The sequence below is a fragment of the Anser cygnoides genome, chromosome 2, assembly GCF_040182565.1.
Source record: "Anser cygnoides isolate HZ-2024a breed goose chromosome 2, Taihu_goose_T2T_genome, whole genome shotgun sequence".
NCBI lineage: Eukaryota > Metazoa > Chordata > Aves > Anseriformes > Anatidae > Anser > Anser cygnoides.
In genome coordinates, this window is record NC_089874.1 from 21,878,017 (window position 1) to 21,900,256 (window position 22,240).

Here is a 22,240-nt window from a genome sequence, read left to right on the forward strand (position 1 = left end):
AAAATATAAAACAGTTGTATAGCAGTCATAACCACAGACCTCTATTAGTGCTTCCTCGTGTTAGACTTCAGGTAAACACAGGAACACAAGAGTCTTAAGTCCTGTAATAGTATAATAGTAAGGTCTTCTACTACAACATTATGTGAAAGAACAAAAAAAAAAAAGAGAAGAAAAGAATGGGTACCTCTCACCTCTCAGAAGAAAAAAGTTATGACACAAACACACAAACAATGAAATTCAGGAACAATGACACAGAACTCACCTAAATTCTTATACATGACTACACAGTTTTCATCATTATTTGCAAAGTTAGGTTCATGTGGTGCCCATGCCAAATAATTCACTGGGGTGCCATCCATCCAGCTTAAGAAAAACAATTCAACAAAACATTTCTTTAGCACATAAGCAGGACTGCTTCCATGTTAGAAAAAGTCATTCTCCAGCATGTTTAATACAGCTGCTCATAGTTTAAGGTGTAATGTTTGACCAATTTGCCTCCCTGCTAATTGCACTAAACATACTGTCTGTGCAAAGACATAGGATATGTGTTGAAGCTGTGCTTATTCTGAATTTATACAATACACTGACAATTTGCAGCTGAGGGAATAATACTCAAAATCACCATTTAGGCCAACATGAAAGCCAGACACTATTTCAACATGAGAGAGCCCAGGTGCTCACCATTTCCCACCAAGTCATACATTCACTTTGCCTATTACAGAGAAGAGATTTTAGTGATAACACTAACCAAATGTTTGATCATTTCCCCATGCAGAGGAAAAATTGTGAGGTCATGACAAACCGCCTACAAGGCAATTCCTGTGACAATTTTCCCTCCCCACAAGGTAAAATAGAAATACTGAAAAAATTGTACATCAGTGTAGATTAAACTATCAAGAAAAAATTATAGCCAGGCAATCAAATATTAATGTGAAGATATATTTCTATTGGACAGCAACTGACAGAGATGCCCAGAGAGCCCTTTATGTCTTCAGGCACACACACCGGCTACTTCACTTAAGCATATATTCATCTTATGGTCACTATAAGAGGATTTGATCCTTTCTTAAAGAAAAAATTTCACTAGTATCAACAGGGAATTTTTATTTTTTAAAAATTCCTTATATTAGCTATATTTTACTGGAGTGTGGGCAAGGCGGTCAACAGATCAGGGCAAATTTCAAATCAAGCTTTTTTCATTCTATAAAAAATATGGAATAACAGTATTATTAGTAGGGTGAGTATGCCTAACAAAAGAAGAGGGATTCAAAATAAAGTGGATTAAATGTAATGATGCACTGTGATATATTTAATACAGAATACATTTTTACAGCCTTCATAACCAAAACCATCAAGCATGAAATACCAATCCCAGAGAATTCAGAGTAAAAACACAAGAACATTCTCATTCACTTTGATAGGCCACAATTTCATAAAAGCATTTCATATTTTTTTCTCTGCTCAGTAGATTTCTTCTTTCTTGATTTCAAAGCACAATGCAAGCTCGATGGTTCTCATTGACCTACCTTGTCTTTTGATCAACACTCAGTTGTAAACCAATGAAATATGAATCCTCTTTGCCGTTTTTCAAGATCTAGAATATAATGATTAAAATTGTATACTCTTCCTCTTTTTATCACAGAAATCTGTTATGTTAATAATGAGTAATATACTATTTATGAACAGGGGTTATGAGTTGCTATATTCTCTAGCTACAATGCTAAAGTTAAAGCAGCTCACAGCTGACAGTCCTCAGACAACTTCACCATTGGCCAAAAAGCTTGGTTACTATATCATCATTTCTTACTTGAAAGTCAGTGAAATCATCAACTCTTGCACAGCCTCTGTGGCAGATATCTGGCAAATACTTTGCAAGAAACAAACCCTCCTACAATTTGGATGTCAGTTAATATAGGCTCTTGTAATCTCACTGAGGCTTTTCAGCCACTTTAGGAAAAGATTTAAGTAGTTCAAATCTGACTTTTAAGCATGTTACTGATTTAAAGAAGTTGGTCTCAAGACAGCAAACAGGTAACTAACCCCCAGTCACCTAGGAAACATCATTTTAAAACTCTTTGACCATAATCCATGACTCAAGTTTTTCCCTCGTAATTATAATCCATAGGAGGTGGCAAAGGGGCAAATCTGAGAAGCAAAAAGATGCTGCTAGGTAGACTACAACTCAGATATACTGACAAGTTCAAAAGCCAATCTTCTGAGAGTTGCATGTAAATTAATACCTGGTTTTGATTTGCTCCTTAATACTTTGAGTTTTTCTGTTGACCTTCACTTTCAGTTAACCCACCTACATTACAGAACTGTAGCTCAACTTACTTCTTGCTAAAATGAAGCCACAGATTAATTAAAATTAAGCATTAAGATTTACCTTAACACATAAGCAGTTGCAGATAGATATGACGGACTTGATCTTTTTCGTTCCCTTCAAACTCAGGAAAGCCTATGATTCTATCATTCACTGCTAACACGGTGTAACTTCCACATTGTGTAATTTAAAAGTGGATAATGATTTCTTTAATGCTTACTGTGCTTATTTCTGTAAAAAATCCTGGACCAATCTAGACCCTGTCTCAGATAGGAAACAATCTAAAAAAAGAGTTGGATTTGTCCTTCATTTTCATCTGGCTTAATGTCATTGGAATTTCACTGACTTCGCTTTCATAAAACTTATAGGGAAAACAACAGGTTGAAAAAGATTTGTGCCCACAATCACTTGCTCTGGATAATTTATTCCATAATATTAGTGATTTTTCTTACATATCGCCAGAGGAACTTTCTTTCACTTTCACTCTCAATGACAGCAAGGTCTCCAAAGTTCTTTTTGCAAAACTCACGACCTTTTTCCATAGGAACACTCTCTGTGCTGAAATAATAATGTTTGTCTTCATGTATAATCCATCCATCCTCAGTAGTCGTGTACTCTGTAAAATAAATACTAAGCTAACTATATTGTTCCTGAGGTACAAATATTCTCATTAGTAGAATTTTAAAAATGCATTTAAACACACACACACAAAAAGTAAAAGCAGTAACACTTACTGGGTGCAGGAGATTCTGTTGGTTCAGGCTTTACGCTTGCTCCTGTAAGAAAACAAAATATTTATTAGGACTGTACACTTTCTGCTGTAAGAGAAAGTGTTTACCATGACTGATGGGCAAGTTTTTCTCTTGACATTGAATTTTAGTGTTAGCAATGGATTTAACACTAAAATCTAGAGGGAATTAAGTGGCCTACATCTCTTATTTTCAGCCAAATTTAAATGCACAAGGTATTATAAATTACCTTGAAATTTGTCTGAATTGAGTAATTATATTTGGTATTCACTGGATGCTGAAAACCTCATGTCCCAAAGCATTAACGCTATCGGGACTGTCCTGTATCTTCCCCTCCCTCCTTTCCCTAGGTCATGTATACACGAATTCTGGCTTAAACCAGAGATAGCATGAATGAAGCTGGGTGATCTTCTTCCATGGTGCCATAGCTACTAGAGTGATGTTGTTTCCACCTTCTCTGAGAAGAAAGAGCTTCTAAAAAAATTCCATAGAAAAAATCCCACTGGAAAAAGATATGCTGCCAATAAATTAACTGGTTCTTTCTAACAAGAAGATTTCATGCTAAAGAATTCCTGTAGTTGTTTTGGTTACGGCATGATAGAGAGAGCATCATGGAGGTCATCAGCATCTCAGGAAAACAATTTCTAAAAAAGGACATCTCTCACTGTATAGGATTGCCCATTTACTTTGTGGTAAGAACAGTCTTATAGATACTGGCACTTAATAAAATATTCTCTGTCCAAGAAATCCTTTTACCAACATAAAGCAGATCTGATGGTTTATTGTCCATAACCCAATAAGGCATATTTATTTTGCACCCTGCCCTCCCAATATATGAATGTGGTAAAAAGCTTAACTAAGTATTTTCCAAAATACTCAAAGGTAGTTAGATGTGCTGTTTGTGGAACTCAGAATTTCCCTAAATTACAAATTTTGTCTTGTTGTTTTCAGAAAATTAAAAGAATCCAAAATTAGATTTCGAGAGGACTTTGCAAGAAATCAACAAATGAATAATAAAACCCAGCCAAAGTAAAATAAAATATCCCCAAATCAGGCTGCATCTTGCAATTATAGATTCAATTAGCCAAAGCCAAGCCAAGCACCTAAGCCAAGTAAGAGAGGGAGTTTTCACATATAAAAATTCAAGTATGTGAACTGATTTGTGAACCATTTTCTTGTAACTTGAAGCTCAACTCACAAAAAAAAAAAGAACACAAAATACCATTTGTTGGAGAAAACATGGATTGAGACGTAAACATGAATATTCAAAGTAACATTTCCTATTTTTGAGGAATCACATTGTTCTTTCTGAAATCACAGAGAAAGATCAGTGAGAATTCCCAGCAGGGTGCCACACAGGCTCTGTATCTTCAAATGCATTGGTAAATCCTTATGCCACTTTCATATTTCACCTTCCACAGGGAACCATTCTGATAAACACATTTTGAAAATTTTTGTTTCTCAAAGTTAAGGGAAAAAAAATCAACCAAGAATCTTTTCTTATTATAATAATATGCAGAAGGAAGCAATAATACCTTTTTTTATCTGGCAAATCCATCCATATAGATAATCACAGTGCCTGTCATTCCAAAGCATGCTGGAATCGCCACTGATCTCTGCACAAAGTTCAATTCCTTGATAATTATTGGGTTCTCCAAAGCCCCAGTTTTCATACCTCACCTATGAAAGAAAAGGTTTTGTGAGGATTCTGGTGTACAGCAAGATAATAAGAAAGATACAGCATCAAAACACACACCTAAAATCTGCTCCTACTGTCAGTCTGTAAGATAGGAGGAAACCAGAACTTCCCCCTGCAAATGCTGACATTTCAAATTTGTTTTCAGATTGCAACTGGACCACAGCTTGTTTCTTTTCACACTTGGAAGAATATTGACATCTTTTTTAGGATATAAATTCTGTAAAATTCATCTAACAACATGATATATGCTACATGTTGCTATTAAATCAATTACATATCCTATACAATTAAAATAATAGGCCATTGCTGAGACACAACAAAAATGTTGGAATTTTACTCACAAAAATACTGCTATTCTAATTCTAACTTTCCTGTATGAATTCCAATTTCAGTTTTCTCTATGGTAAACTTCCATCAATATATTTTGACCAACCTTGAATGAAATGCAACCACATCTCTAGAACCACTTTTGTTTCTAAAGTTTTCTACACTGGCGTAAGAAATTGCCTTCACCTCCATGGAATATAGGTCATTTCAGATCAAGAGCTAATTAGCAAAGAAGAGAAATACTAATGATGGACTATTTTACTGAATATATATATATATTCATAATAAACTATAGTTACTCAATACACTCAATTATATATATATATATATCCTTTTTTTCATCTACATGAATTTAACTTTCTCAATAATTAAATGCACATTTTCTTATAAAAAAATCAGTATTTTTAGCCAAAAAAATCAAGCCATGAAATTGTTATTCATAAGCTTTCCTAAAGAGAGCATGACACAGGAGAGGATTATGATTAAACATGAAATTACACACAGACGTCTACACCACACACAGTTGAGAAACACAGGGAATGCAAAATAACAGCTGTGAATAATTAAACCACTCACCGGAGATCCATCGCTCCAAACAAAGCCATCATCAGGATTCAAATAATATAAACCCATCCAGAAATGCTGGTGGTAATAACCATTGTTCCTAAACAAAAATAATAAACATCCAATTTATAAGAAGTTTAAACATAAAAACAAAGCTAATAAGGGCATTACAATATTTTTAAAATCTATCATTCACAACAGCTGATAAACTTCTGTAAAAATCCTTAAAGCTGTTAGAAACAATAATGAGGGAGGACAACAATTAAAACACAACTATTTCTAGCTCTTAGCACTACACATTAACTCAGACAATATGAAACACTGGCCAAGACTTTTTTCAGAAAGTGTCCATCCAATCCAACTGCTGAAAATCTGATAAGGTTGTTTAATACTTTTCTCTAATGGTCCAATATCTACTGTTTCTCATTTTGTCTTTAAAGGCACTTACAGTATCCAAGCTGAAAAATATTTGCTGCAGTTGAACTTCATTAAAAAAATAGCATCTTAAAAGAATTCTTGTCTACAAGCAGACATGCTTTACTGATTTCTCAGAATTTATTGAGTCAATATATGGTAACGCAGCATCTGAGACTTTTTCCTTTTCAGAAGTACATAGCTATGATTCTAGTACAGTTGTAGTATTTTACAAGGCTGCCATGTCTCAGTCATGTTTCCTAGATAGACAGATAGGTATGTGCTCATTGAGCCCAGCCTCTTCAAGTCATATCACAAGTGTTATCTTTTTAACAGTACTTGAACACATTCAGAAATCTTTCACCTATTTTTTACAATTCAGGGACCTATAAACTTTATTTACTTTCTGTCTATGGAAAAAAATGAATCTGAAGTTGCCTCTGCTTCCTGATTTGTTCATAAAATAATGAAACAAAACACTGACCAGATTTATATCATGACTGTTTCCCTATTTGTACATTTGTTTATCCTAAACCAACTGGCATCTGAGGTAATTTTATAATATCCACAAATCCAAATGAAATATTTTTATATCTGATCATAAATGTTGTCTCAGCGAGGTATCCTGCCAATCTCACAATAGCATTAGCTTCTGGGGTGACTGCCACTAGTCATACTACAACTGCTATTTCATCAGCTCCGCTTTCTTGCTGTGTGTTTGATACAGGTGCTGATAATAAATCAAGACTACCTTATACTGAAGTAAAAATGCAGACCTAAAATGAAATATTTCAGAAAGATCAAAAGGGTAGTTGAAGCGGATGGATGACCACATCACAGATACTCACGCAATAGAACGCCATATCACGTACTGTTCTTCTTTACCATTAATGGAGGCCAGATCTCCTCCTATAGTTCGACAAAACTGTTGAGATTCAAGCCATGTTTTCTTTTGCTCTCCTTTTGAAAAAGGCTAAAGAGAGCATATTTTGCAATCAGAGATATAGTAGACCATACAGATCACAAGAAAAAGAAACACCAGCGACACAAAAGCAATTCATTTACAATTAACTTGCTCTGTGAGGATTACAGAAACTTGGAATATAAGGTTAATGAGCATTCATCTGTGTGAGAAACAGGTTTCACGTGAGTGTCTTTGAGGCAAGTTAGCAGACTGCATTGCTGACAGCAGTATCTGCTCCAAAACAACAGACAGAGAAAGGTACTTGCAATCTTAACAGACCAAGGATGGGAAATTAAGCTCAGAAGATCAGACCTCAAGATCAGACTTTAGAGGAGTAAACAAAGCCATAAGCATTTCAATAAAAGGGAACAAGACCTCCACATATAATCCATAAATGTGCTTATGAAACAGCAAGGCTTCTGTAAAACAATTTTTATTGCATATAAACACAGCAAATAGAAACTACCTTAACTCAGAACTAAGCAACATACTTACTTTGAAACAGAAGCTGATACGATTGTTTGAGTCCCAGCCTTCTGGACACCTGGGAACAGGAGTAGTTGTAGGAACAGGTGGTGGCGTCACTCCCTCTGCCCACACTTTACATAAGAATTTTGCCTTTTCTTCACATTTTATTACATCCCATAATCCACCTGCAATTCCAGTTCTCATGGCAACACAGCCTGGCTTTCTTCCTGGTTGTAAACAGGAATGCATAAAAGCAGCATTTCAGGGGTCACTGCAAACTTAGAAAACTTCATATTCTGTCATGATGGAAATAAAGTCTTTGTCTGTACAGAGTTAAAAATGTTTCAAATTCATGAAAACAACAAAAGGTAAAAAAAAAAAAAAATCTGTTGTTCACCCGTATCTGAGATATTTAATTGTGCCTCACATCAACTCACATCAACCTCCAAGCAACATCATAACCTGCAATTCTACTAATTCTCCCCTGAAACTGAAGATGTGTTTAGAGCTATTTTCTCAAATTTGTCTCATTTGACTATGATTTTCAAAAATGAGCTGGCTATGTGCAGACCTACTGTTGGCTTCACAGTCTATGTAGTTTTAGCACTCCACCTGACACATTTAAGCATTTAAGGCACTGCAATTAATAAGGATCAGAGGATCTCCTGAAAGCCAAATACAACACACCAGAATCTTGAACACTAGAGACCATCCTCTTTCTGATGTGATGATGTGACCGTGTCAGAGATAAAAAGGCTTCCCATCCCAATGTTTCATTAGAACAGGTAAAAATAGCAAGGTTTTCATCAACAAAACTTAGTAAATAAGGAAATCAAACTCATCTAGAAAAGATACTAGCTAAAAAAGACTAAACACAAACCTTCCTCTTGTCCTTTCCCACAATCCCATTTTCTCTAAGACCTGAGACTTTATGTGTGCTGTGATCTCACACACCTCAAAGCATGCAGTGAGCAAGTGTACTATGAGATATGCTGCACAGGCAGGGCTTGCAAGCAAGGAAAAGCGTGTCTGCAGAGGTTGATCTTATAGAGTAGTACATGCGGAATGGAAGTAAATCAGTTTAAAGTTTTTTCTGAGCTCATATTAAAAACTCACTTGAGCACCATGCAGGAAGTTAGCAACAGCATTGCATGCTTGAGAGAGCAGAGAGATACACTTGAGAGCAATTGCTCAGTATACCACCAGGAAGGGGCTATGGACAGAAATAAAAAAAAAAACTACAAGTGGCAAGCGATGTTTTCTGAGCACTGTACTCATTAAAGAGTATAGAGTCATAGCTACCAGGCATTTCAGAATTCCAGTGTGTAAATAAGACAGATTCGCCATTAGCCCACTTGAAAGTTCCCTTTTCTTCTACATCCGAAAGTCCAATCCAAAAGTATCTTTCTGTTCTCAGCCCAATCAGGCTAGTCAGGTAGGCTTGTTCATATCTGTTCAAAAGAACATAACTGTTAAATTAATACCACTAAAATATTTTTTAAAGCTGTTAATAGTTCCTTATTTTCTCAGAATTACCTTTGTACCTTCTTGAAATAATGTTTTAGATGGATCTACTTGAACAAACCAAATAATAAAACATTCATAATATTTATTTTGTAAGTTTGAATACCAGAATATTCTGTCTTCTCTTCTGATGTCCAATAAAGAAAGTGATATAAGGGTGGACTGACTATAAATTGGAGAGGATATGGGAAGGAAGAAACTTTACAGGACTTAACTGGAATATTACTATATTACTGAGAGTTTCTGGTACCACTGAATTTAATGAATTCTTAGTACAGACAAATCCAAAACCAGAAAACTCAGGACTACTAGAAAAATAAAATAAACTGAAGGCCAGAGTAGTATGACACTTAACTGTTAAACTAAGGAAAACCCCAAATTAGATCCAATGATCACACCTGAAAAGTTATGTTGGGAAACAAACCTATGAAGAGGCAAAATTTGCTATAGTTTATTACAGTGTTTAAACAAACAGCTTTTGCAAAATCGGAGCAAATTAAAAAAAGGCTTCCCCATAAAAACATATAGCCTAAAGACCACATTATCGTTAAACAATTTTTATCACAGCTGCAGTGCCACCTACATTTAGAGAGTTACAATCCACAACAGATTTTTCAGGCCAGAACACATCTATTTAAATTATAATGAAGCAAGTAAGCCAAAGCGTAAAGCACTGAGTCAACTGCAGGTGCAGTGAGCTCTGTTTCTTAACCCTATCTCATTTTCACAATATCCCATATTCAATAATGTGTATCAGCTGCTCAGAAATTTAGCACAGCCTGAACCCTGATGGAATTGTGATGGATTTTCAGGCACCAAGCCCCTCCATCCTCATTTGGATTGCATTTTAACTTTGAATAAGTAGCTCAGTTCTCAAAAGAGCAGATAGGTGAAACTGATGTTCTCTTGCTCATTCAAACTAACTTTTGAGAAGAATTCAGAATCATTCTGTGTACTACACTCAAGTAAACTCATCCTCAATCCACTTCAATTAAAGAAAGAAAATAAAATTATATTATTTTCCTCAGCATAACTACCTATAGCAGTGATTTTACAGGCATTGCCTATTTTTACTGCAAACTGAATTCCTGGATTTGAATACATATGCAAAAACTTTTAGAAATTCTGTATCTTCAGATAGCTGTCCTCTCAAGCAAGATTTTCATCCAATCAAAATCTTTATTTTGATATTCTGATGATGTTAGATGTTAAATACTCAGGGAGCCCCTCATGCAAGCAGTTTTCACATACCTGTCTTCAACAGTTGCTAAAAAAGCCTTATGCCTTTCACAGGTTTGATTTGCTTGAGAAAATGATACAAATGTATTTCCAATGAAGTAACAATAAAAGCCATGTCTTTTCCAGCCCTGTGAAAATAAACATTAAGTGATCACATATGTTATAGCTTTTCTAAACTGCTTATCAAAAATAAATCAAGAATGTAAAAAATATGAAAAAAAATGATTTATGACACTGTCAGCTAACCATTGGACAAAGGAACAATTTAACTGGAAAAGGCAGACTGGAAACAGCCAGAAACAAAGTTTTTAAAATTCTGATTCATAAAACAATTTTTGGTATATAATGAATTAATAAATCAGTGAATTTCACTTATATAAAGGCATGAGAGGCTTTGTTGTAGGTCTTCAGTGCTCACTATTGGACTGTCTGGCACATGAGCATGCAAACATGAAAACGTTCACGAGAAGTAAATTTCAGCTTGTCTTTTCAGAAAGGGAATGGCACCTCAAACACGTTTGGTTATTATTAACTACCTTTAACACTCTTTTCTAATGTTTGGTCACTCAAATGTCATTAGCTCAGGAATATGCTTACAGAGGAATAGTTTGCTGGGAGCTACAAGTCACACAAATTTTCTCCAGATGGTCTTAAATTTTTCACCAAGGAGACTTCTTTTCTACCGGTATGCACTTAGTTCTCTAGACAAGGACAGCATACAGAAGCATTAGGATCACTTTATCGTCTCCCAGGGACTCTTTCACAAATACAGGAAATTAATATCAAAGAATTCTCTGTGGCTGTGTAGAGCAGACTTTGGGGAAAAGGATTCCCTATGACATAACAAGTTACAGTCAATTTTTTGGAACCACTTGTGTCAGCAGAACATTACCAAATCAGCAGTAGATCCACTAGCAGATCAGAAAGAGCAGAGTGGATCTATTTTGCTTAGGCACTGCTAACAAATTCTTCAAAGTAAGGAGCACTGCCAGAACAGCATGAAGACAAGCACACCCTTACTGTTGTGAATAATATTGAAGAAAATTGTAGGTAGAGCAGAAGAGCAACTGCTGGTGCAAGCAAATTTCTTATGAAGGCCTGAATGCCAATAACTGAAAAATAGTCTACTGCAGGGACAACACGTTTGAATTTTGCTTGAAGTTCTGGAAAACTAGAAGGAACTTCACGAGTTAAATGACAGTCAGAGCCTGGATTTATTCATATGTATCACCTCGCCCATCTGTCATAGAAATGAGAAGGCCAACTGTTCTAAGATGACAACACAGAATCCATTTTTTTGTCTCTCTGTCCTTGCAGAGCCATCCAGGTGCTATTTTCTCCTCTTAGTCATTCCTAGCAGCCTGCTCGGCTCTGACAACTTTTCCTTTACTTACTCTCTGGCAGCCCGTGTCAATAGTTTCCTCTTCTGTTGGAGCTTCTGACATGGGTTTCCTTTTACAGATGTAGCCAATTTTCTTTTCACAAGAATGGTCTGCCCAAAATCCATCCTGAACATTAGAACACAACAACACAGTCAAGTTGGATTTAGTTTTCAAAGCACGTGCTCTATGCTTCTAAGTATTTAACAACTTTTTTTCTACCTTTAGAGGAAGCAAAACCTACATGTAACTTCAGTAGTAGCCATTCATTCCAACCTCTGTTCTTCTACTGAGGCTGATTCGCCACTGACTTACGCTTTCCTTGATTATTAACCCTGCTGAAAAGTGAGTGCTCTGAGGTGACACCAATACACTATCTTTACAAAGACTACTAATTTAATAACTATGTAGAAGGAAAGGGAGATCATAGAATCATAGAATGGGTTGGGTTGGAAGGGACCTCAAAGATCACCCAGTTCCAGCCACCCTGCCATGGGCGGGGACACCTCCCACCACACCAGGTTGCCCAAAGCCCCATCCAGCCTGGTCTTGAACACCTCCAGGGATGGGACATCCACAGCTTCTCTGGGCAATCTCTGTCAGTGCCACACCACCCTCTGAGTGAAGAAATGCTTCCTTATATCTAATCTAAATCTACTCTCTTTTAGTTGAAAACCATTACCCGTTTGTCCTGTCACTACACTCCCTGACAAAGAGTCCCTCTCCTGCTTTCTTGTAGGCCCCCTTTAGGTACTGGAAGAAAGATGTCATCTCTCATTGCAGAAATCCAGGTACAATAGAAAACAGAAACTTCATTGTAACAATTCCTTAGAAGATGCAAAAAGTTCCTTGTAAAAGTTAGTATTAAGATCATTACTCCCCATATTACAGATTCTCAGAAGAAACAATGGCATTCAGTGGGAGCTGTACTGAAAGAATGGAACTTCATAGGACCCTATAATTCTGTAAGTTGGACAAAGCATCTACATCCGCATCTAACACTGCCACAGCCACTGCCCAGGAAGCACAGTACGTGAAGTACAAAAATCCTTGTGCCCTTAAGAATCTGTTTGTTCAGTTACTATGTACACCATGGCCTGGTTGTCGTGGAAGAAATACACATTTACACCCTTGTCTCCAGAGCATGACCACTACTGCAACGGAGAAGAATTTTAACGGAGATTATAACCTCACCCCAATTTTGGCCCAGAGAGAACAACCCCAATAAACACACACAGCTCTTCTCAATTTGGTGATATTTTTATGTTGTAGCCCACACAGTCCTTCCTCTATCATGGTTATTACTGTGGTTTTGCTCTCCCAAGGTTGTTATTCCAGTTCTCTTCATTTCTTCCTGGAACTGATGATATGATCTCTTCTTCTTCTGCTAGTGCTGCACCTGCCAACTCCTCCATGCCCCTCACAGCCAGCTGTGTCACAGGGCTGGCTCCCTCTGCGCTCAGTCTCACCTTCTGAACTGGTGTGTTTGTGCACCAGAACAATGCAGACACCTGAATCAGCTGCATGCGTACACACCGCTGTTGCTCTTGATAGCACTAAACCTATTGGGAAAAAAAATCCTAATTTCCCTAAATTTAGTGAAGTCTCCTTTTTTTTGAGTCCATTAGTCCATTTTGCTATCCTCACACCTATGGATTCACTTTCCTTCAAATTTTCTTCCATCTTGAGTGTCTGTCCTGGTTTCGAATGGGAGAGAGTTAATTTTCTTCCTAATGCTGGTAGGGTGCCATGTTTTGGAGTTAGTAGGAAAATAATCTTGATAACACACTGATATTTCAGTTGTTGAACAGTGCTTATACTAAATCAAGGAATTTTCAGCTTCTCATACTGCCCTGTTAGCGAAGGGGCTGGGGGTGCATCAGTCAGCTGATGGTATGCAATTGCATTGTGCATCACTTGCTTTCTGTATTCTTTTATTTTTGTTCTCCCCCACCCTTCTCTTTCTTATTAAACTTCCCTTATCTCAACCCATGAGTTTTTACCTTCTTTCCTCAATTCTCTTCCCATCCCATTACGTGAAAGGGGAGTGGGGAGTGAGCAAATGGCTGTGTGGTACTTTGCTGCCTGCCAGGCTAAACCACAACAATCTCTCAAGCAGCTTCTCATTTTGAGTTAATAAATACTGAAGTCTTTTCAGTTTTTTTAGATATTTGCCATTAAATATATTTATGTCATTAAATGGTGTACTTCCCAGGAAGTATACTGAGGAGTCAAAAAATAAAAAAGACTTTTTTTCCCTCAATATCAATGACAAATACAGAAATATACAAATACAAAACAAGTTATATTTGTGTATTTGTTCCTTATGAATGATAGAATACTCCAAGACTTGATATTTTGAGAAATATGGGAACTACAAGCAAGAACTAAAGTTTCCTGTATTTTTTCTTTAATTTTGCTTCTGAGTGTGGGCTTGCCCTGTGAGGTAAGCTCTGTGTAGTTTTCAGGCCAATTGGGAAAAAAATTGTAGCCCTCATCTTTTAGAGTTGCACTCACCAAAAGTACAGCCCTCAAGTGTTAATTCTGCTAAATAAGAAGATACCTTTGATATGGGAAAATGCTCTTTTTTCTCCTGATAAAATAGGTAAACCCTCAAGGAGGTGCTAAGTTCAATATTTTTAATTATCACTAAGAGGAAAAATATTGTTTTGCAACATCACACTGACTTTTATACCAGATGATTATCTCAGTTCCTACGGTACACTTAGATACTGATCACTGCTGTATTCTAAAAGGTAGCCTTTTCAAAACAGCCTTGTAACTGTAGGCACATGGTCACTGAGGAAAGGCCTCCTCTAATGTCATTGCTAAACACTTTCCTCACAGCTTTTCGAGTGCAGTGCAGATACAAGCATAATACGTAATCCATCTAGATCCCAGACCCAGGTTTTATTACTTTGCCTAGAAAAAGAAAACAAAGGCTTCTCTTTCGTTCTAAAGTTACCTTGAAGGAAAGCCACCACTTGCTTCTCAAAGAAGCAACAACAAAAAACTTTTAACAACCTTGAACAGGGAACTTTCATCTAAAAAACAACACCTAAAAGAGTCTAAAATGGGCTGCTTCCAACAGTAATGTTGCGTTCTTACATGGAAAATACCCCAAAAGATAAATTAAATGATAAGATAATTAGGTGAATAGCTAAACATGACTTTACCTTTCCCTTCATAACAACGCAGTCCTCTTGCCTGTTGTTTGCATGCGTGGGCTCTCCACGAAGCCACTTGGTGTACGTGACAGGTGTCCCATCACTCCACTCAAAATACATCTGAACCTTGAAGTCATTCAGCCCAATCCACAGCTCATCATCTGGCTCTAAAACATATGATTAACAAGGTTGATAACAGTCCTTTCATATGATGGGAACTTTTATCTTCTTGGAACAGCAAAGAATTTATTCTCAGGAAGGCTAAAAGGCAGTCACAGGAAATTAAATCTCCCTGTTTCATAAAGACAGCACACCATTCCTCATATACCTACTCCAGTCATCAGGAAAGACCACTCACTCTAGTGGCAACACAATAAAAGTGTTTAGCTTTATACAAAACAGCAAACTTACTCTCTGTGTTGAATTATGTTGTAGCACAATTTGGTTTGTTCTCATTTTCCAGCTCAAAACCGTTGTATAACATATACAACGAGATATGACTGAATACCTAAAGAAAATTCTGCTGTTTTCCTCTTACCTTTAGTACAGCAAAGAAAGCAGAAGTGCCATCTTTTCTAACGCTTACACACCCAGTGCTGTCTTTTAGAGTTGACAATCAGAGCACTTGCAAGTCTTCCCATTACGTGTTCCTATATTTTGTTTCATTTCAGACCAAAATGAAATTCATGTAGTTGTTGGATTTTTTTTTAGTTCACAATGGGGTAAACTGCTGGGTTTTATTTGAAATGCAGGAATAATCAAGTATCTTACTTTACAGCAGATATATCTTAGAGGTTTATTTGTCAATGCTTAAAATTCTCTACCATATTGCTACTATAATGTTCATTATCTAATTTTCTTCTGAAAAAAATCTATTTGAATATGGAAAAAATGGGCATTTAGAATGTGAACTCAATCATCATCAAAGGGAATTCCTTTGTAGTACTGATTTTATGACTTTGTTATGTGCATTTATTATGAAAAGCATAAAAGAGATTTAATTCCACTATTAGCAGCATGATAGAACTGTACTTTGAAGTAAATATACCTTTGTGGAGAGAAAAAATCATAAACTGATGGATATCTGAATATGACTGTAGTAAAAGGCCTGCTTTCCTTCTGGTATGTCCCTGTTTTTAAGGCCTGCTATAGAACTCACATAGTCTGTCATCAAGCCTATACTAAAAGCAGTATAGATGTCTCCTTTGGTCCACAGCACCATGAATCAGATCACACTGACCTGCTACACACACAATCCTTCCCTTGGCTAGCATTCACCCTGTGCAAAATTTGTACAACACTCTCCTGTTCACAGTCTGTTCCCACATTTCTTTCTTTCTGAATAAGTCTTCCTTTAACATCTTCTGTCCAGACTGACCACAGTCAACTTGACAATGGAATCACCCATGAAAATTGAAAATGGGATTGTTAGTCCACCCATAAAGATATCTGCTGCTAGAGTGGTCTCTGAATGGAAGCTGGAGCTCTTTCTATTCTGTTACTGCTGTCACTAGCTACACAAGTCTGCAAAGCACTGTTAAAAGTCATCTCCTTTAAGGCAATCCTTTTCTGATAACACTTTTTGGATGGAGGTTTTAATAGACACCCCCACAACTTAAAACTCTCCTGTGACATTTCTCCCATCTGCTAGATAAAAGGACATGGAGGCTTCCCATTCTGTCAAATCGAGCTCCTGCAAAAAATCACCCTCCCAGTTTGTCACTGTAATGGAGTCACTCTCCTTTCTGTTTCCCTCCATTTCCCTTCCGGTCTTTATTATACCCAAATATGATCAGTCCTCACAGCTCATCCATACTGTCCTTTCCATCTCTCCCCCAACACCAAGGGCTCAGACTCACAGGACACCAGGTCCATCTTCAACAGTCACCTTTAGCCCTTCTTCCAGACTGCACTTTCATGTTCAGAAGTCCCCCAACAACACACCTCAGTACCATCCTTTAAACTCTCCTCTGATACCAAAACTGAAGCTTCTTATTTCACTGCCCATCATGCTCATTACTGTCCTGTTCCCTCTTTAACTGCTATCTTCCATGCTCTCTCTTTTTTTTTTTTTATCTGTAAAAAAAATTCTGACTGTGTTTATTTGGCATCCAGCACAACAGAGGTCCATGGCAAGAGCTCCTAGTGTGGTGGGCTATTGGTTGGTATTACCATGGTAATACAAACAAAAAACAGCAATCCATAACAAAATGTTCACATCTAACTCATCTAAATAAGCTATGTAAATCAGAAATCACCAAGAATTATTGAAGCCACTTCCTACATAACATTTTCTCCTCTGAAGAAGAAATGCTGTCAGAGTCTTGTGATCTTCTCTGAAGCCAGGTGACTAAATACCGAGATTTTTTTCCACAGCTACAGTATAAACGAGTTATTTCCCCCTCTCTCAGATATGCACTGGGCCACGTTTGTGCAATATCAGATGTTGCACTTCTGTGTAAACATATACAATGCACTTCTCTTTTATTCTTCATGTTCCTCTCTAAAGTTCTCCTTTGTGGGTGATGCCAAGAAAAATTGAAGAAGCTTCTCTACTACATCAATACTTATCTCATTGTACCCCTTACTGCTTGGTTTCATCACGGGGCTGTGAATTGCTTGGTGTGAAGATGGACTTTTGTTCTGTTTGTACAGCACTTTTGGAGCAGAGTTTGATGCAGACAAGATTTTCTAGGCACTGAAATACACAGTGTTCTCATCTCAGTGGTGAGCAACAGCAATCTGATACTGTCTTACAAATGCCTTAAAAGGCTTCTTCAGTAGTTCCAGTTTTCCCCCTCTGAAAAAAAATACTTTCAAAATAGTCTGTTGCAGTGAGTGTGCCATATGTGAGAGGCCTGGTTTCCTTCAGGCCTATAATGCCTTTCAGAAACATTCGCTTTTAAAAAACAGTGCAGTGCAGTCAGTCTTGGAAAGGCCTTTGGAAAAGGCATTAATCTATCTGTGAAATGATCGACTTCCAAGGAATATGGTGAAAATGCATCTAATTTCCTTTAAAGCCTAACTTATTTCAAATGTCTAATGCCTCATCAAGAAGTCCCACCTCTCCTAATCATCTCATTTGAAAGAATAAAAGTTTCATGCAAAAAAGTGGTTGGGACCCAATGGAATTCATCCCAGGGGCCTCAGAGAGATGGCTGATGTCATCACAAAACCTTTCTCACTTATTTTTTAGCAGTCTTGGGAATTTGGAGAGGTCCCTGTTGACTAGCTGGCAAATGTTGTTCCAATTTTCAAGAAGAGCAAGAAAGAAGACCCTAGTAATTACAGGCCTATCAGTCTCATTTCGGTGCCTGGTAAAATTATGGAGAAAATTATTCTGGGGTTTATTGAAAAATACCTGAAGGACAACACAGTCGTAGGTCACAGACAACATAGGCTCACAAGGAGAAGGTCCTGCTTAACAAACTTCCTTTTATGACAAGGTCACCCGTGTAGTTGACCAAGGGAAGCCAATTGATGCAATATTTTTGGATTTCAGTAAAGCTTTCAATACTGTTTCTCATGGTATCCTTCTAGACAAAAGGTCCAGCATACAGCTAGACAAATACGTAATATGATGGGTGAACAACTGGCTGACAGATCAGGCTCAAAGAGTTATAGGAAACAGGACTACACCAGGCTGGCGGCCAGCCACTAGTGGGATTCCCCAGGGCTCCATTTTAGGGCCAGTTCTCTTCAATGTTTTCTTAAACAGCCTGGATGCAGGACTTGAAGATAGACTAAGTGAGTCTGCAGATGACACTAAATTGGGAGGAGCTGTTGATTGTGACAAGGGTGGAAAGGCCTTGCAGAGAGCTCTTGACAACTTAAAGACCTGGGCAATCACCAGCTACATGAAGTTTAACAACAGCAAGTACCATATTCTGCACCTGGGAAGGTGCAACCCTGGCTGTATGTACAGAGCGGGGGACGAGAGGCTGGAGAGCAGCCCTGCAGAAGGGATCTGGGGGTTTTGGCCAATGCCACGCTTAACATAAGTCAGTGGTGTGCCGCCTGGCAGCCAGGAGGGCCAAGTGTACCCCCGGGTGCATCAGGCACAGCATGGCCAGCCAGCTGAAGGAAGGGATTGTCCTGCTCTGGTCTGTGCTGGTGTGGTCTCACCTCGAATACTGTGTGCAGTTTTGGGTGTCACAATATAAGGAGAATATAAAACTATTACAGAGTGTCTAAAGGAGGGCTACAAAGATGATGAAAGGTGTAGAGGGCAAAACATATGAGGAGCTGCTGAAGTCGCTTGAAGAAGGAGAAAAGGAAACCAAGAGGAGACCTTATGGCAGCCTACAGCTTCCTCATGAGGGGAGTAGAAGAGCAGGCACTGATCTCTTCTCTCAGGTGACAGGACGGAATGAAGCTGTGACAGGGGAGCGTCAGGCCGTGTGTTATGAAAAGGTTCTTCACTGAGAAGGTTGTCGGGCACTGGAACAGGCTCCCCAGGGCAGTGGTCACAGCACTGAGCCTAACAGAGTTCAAGAAGCATTTGGACAACACTCTCAGACACATGGTTTGATTTTTATTAGGTGGTCCTATTTGGAGCCAGGAGTTGGACTTGATGGTCCCTGTGGGTCTCTTCCAACTCAGGATATTCTATAATACTGTGAATGTGAGGACAAGCACAAGTTGCTATGGAGTTGGACAGGATACAAAACTAAAGCGTGCCAGCTTTTTTATGATTGTTGCTCCAAGACTGCTGTTAAGCTGCCCAAGGCAGCCTACTGCACTTTCAGTGAGGATAAACTAACTTACACTTACCTGGCATTAAAAGCACACACAGGATCAGTTACTGCAATGAAACAAACACAGGTGTGAACATGTTTCCCCCATCAAAAAGTCGTGGCTGATGCTAAATGCAAAATCAGGTCCACGTAAAGCAATAGCAACTACAAAATTGCCTCAGCATCAGAATGGCTGTTTCTCACCTAAGGAACACACAGCATCTGTAGCTTAACTAGCCTTGCAACAGCTCGAGTGTGGGAGCACCTAAGTACCACATTTCAGGTGGGGCACATCTGAATCCACATACTGGGACAGACAGCTTCCTCTTTCAGAAGAAACACAAGTGGCATGACATGAAATATAGAAACATGGCAGTGCTGGTAACAGGATCCACATCTTCCCAAATTCTGACCTAAAAGATGTTGTTTGCCTCACCTATCTTTGCAGACTGATAGTAAAAACCCTTCCAAAATCTGAGAAGGTTATAAATTGCTTAATCTGTATAAAAGGAGGTAGAAGCAGACCCAGAGAAATAGGAGATTGTGTTTGATGCAAGTCTTAACGCTGAGCACAGCTTTTCCATGACATCATAGTCCGTGTAGTTTTAATTCTCATATTGGTATTTTTCTTCCAAAGATTTTTGAAGTTCAAAATTCTCCTTCTGCACCTGTGATCAAGACTATTTTTTTTAAACAAATTTCCTTAGTAGGTAAGACTTCTTTAAAACTCTTTATTTTCTTAGTATAAAAGTCGTTATGTTATTGCAAAAAAATACTCACGGTACCCAAGCTGAGAAATAACAAAGCTGTACTCTTCAACATTATGGATGCTTGCCAGATCCCCATCCTCCTTTCTGCAAGATGTTAAGGCATCTTTCCATATTTTGGGGTCCCTGTGAATTCTGTAACAGTGACCAGCATATGATATCCATTGATCAGGACATCTAATAGGCACATTAGTCTCTGAAAGGAAAAATGACCATGAAGAATTTCAGGATTCTATTCTTAACTAAAGACCGAAAATTACATAAGGAAAAATTTAACAAAGAAATAAATTATATATTTATTTTCTTCACAAAGAACAGCAGAGTTGAAAAATATGTAAAGGAATCATAATGTACAAGTATGACCAAAAGTTAAAACTTCCAGATATTTTTTTTAAGAACACTACAGTTGCAAACAAGTGCTTGAAACTTGTGAAAAGACATTTAAACTGACCACAACAACACACTTTTGACCTTTATAAGCATACATGTATACCAAAATATAAAATTTACAGAGCTGTGCTCTAACACTTTTCTGCAGTCACATCAGCATGTCCCTTCATTCTCCATATTGCATAGGTACCTGATAAGAACCTAGGCTTACAAAACATACACATGAAGATGGTTTGTTTGTTTGTTTGTTTGTTTTTTCCTTTCCTCAGCAGACTTTAAGCATTTTATGGATTAGCCACATTTGCTAGATTAGCAAAGAAAAAAACAAAATGATTCTACAGGATCATGCACAAACCCAGATAAGAACACCGCTTTAGGAGTCTTTTTTAAAAGCTCCATTGAGAAAATTACACTGTCAAAGTAAATGATCTATGCTTAAAAAATTGCTTTTAGAAGTTCAGCAGAACAAACCGGAGTACTGCCAACAACCACACTGCTGTTCAGCAAACAATTCAGCCTGAGGAGAAGTGCCGTCCAAATGTATAATAAACAGAATACCACTGTTACATAAACAAATTGTGACTCTTGCAGCATTTTATTCATAATCTGCAGACGGGTTTAGCAAACACCAATATATAGAGTAGAACAAGGACAGCAGGTTTGCAGAAATTCTGTTGGCAAAATAAACTTATATATGTTGGGGAAGGAGAAGCAATGAGTTTCTGTAGGACAGGGGAGTATATTCCATGGAAATATTTAAGTAGGCATCCAAGTCACAATCAATCATGCCCAGTTTGCAAGTATGTACCCTGTTTCAGCTGGAATATGCTGACAATTAGTAGGTACTCAGCGTCAGAACCCAGATTTCTAGCACAGCTATAAACTACTTGTCTGCCTGCCAAAAAAAAAAAAAAAGTGCCAGCATCTTATCAAAAGTTCAAGTAAAACTGAACTTTGTCACCCCAGGGCTCAGTGCATGGTCAGAGCCCTGTCACTCCTGCCACAGAAACAAAGAACTGGAATAGAGACTAGGGAAACTGCGGAAAGACAAACTGATTGCACTTGGTGTTCTTCAGAGAAGTGAGACAGAGGTGACAAATGCTGTTGTAGAGGTTTGTCCGATGCTTTAAACAGCTGCCTAATTTGTCTTATGTCTGCTGTCAACTCTGAGCATATGCATTTTACAGTGCTTTGCTATAACAGTCAGAGAGCAGCTCTGAAAAAAAAAAAATCTAGGCTTATATGCACCTCCAACACACTCCATGCACCCTTCTGCAGTAAACAGAATAGAACAGATATCAGCAGTTCAGACAGGGCTACAGAGAGAATCACAAACGTCTTTATTCCCTGCTAAATCTGTGAGAGTCTCTCCGCCAGGCTGAAGGAGACTGCAGGATTATTACTGTAAACACTAAAGCAGCTAAGGCAGGCTGGGAGACTCCTTTGGTTGTAAATCCAATACCACCAGAGAATTTGTTGCAGGCAGAAAAACAGGGGTAGTAGATGGCAATCCAGTTTCTTTGGTGGTCT

General features: G+C 37.9%; 1 protein-coding gene across 3 annotated transcripts in view; it reads right to left on the bottom strand.

Moving 5' to 3' along the window:
- Nucleotides 1-22,240, bottom strand: part of LOC106030343 (macrophage mannose receptor 1-like) — a 58,346-nt gene that overhangs the window by 17,688 nt on the left and 18,418 nt on the right. For all 3 annotated transcript variants that reach the window (XM_066991651.1, XM_013172097.3, XM_013172096.3), the window contains 13 exons: nt 20,334-20,516; nt 14,827-14,984; nt 11,666-11,779; nt 10,284-10,399; nt 8,811-8,959; nt 7,536-7,735; nt 6,925-7,049; nt 5,675-5,762; nt 4,608-4,752; nt 3,058-3,099; nt 2,776-2,939; nt 1,527-1,594; nt 263-363 (listed from right to left, as the gene is read on the bottom strand). In XM_066991651.1, coding sequence (XP_066847752.1) covers nt 263-363; nt 1,527-1,594; nt 2,776-2,939; nt 3,058-3,099; nt 4,608-4,752; nt 5,675-5,762; nt 6,925-7,049; nt 7,536-7,735; nt 8,811-8,959; nt 10,284-10,399; nt 11,666-11,779; nt 14,827-14,984; nt 20,334-20,516 — 1,653 coding nt within the window. The remainder of the gene's footprint in view (nt 1-262; nt 364-1,526; nt 1,595-2,775; nt 2,940-3,057; nt 3,100-4,607; nt 4,753-5,674; nt 5,763-6,924; nt 7,050-7,535; nt 7,736-8,810; nt 8,960-10,283; nt 10,400-11,665; nt 11,780-14,826; nt 14,985-20,333; nt 20,517-22,240) is intronic.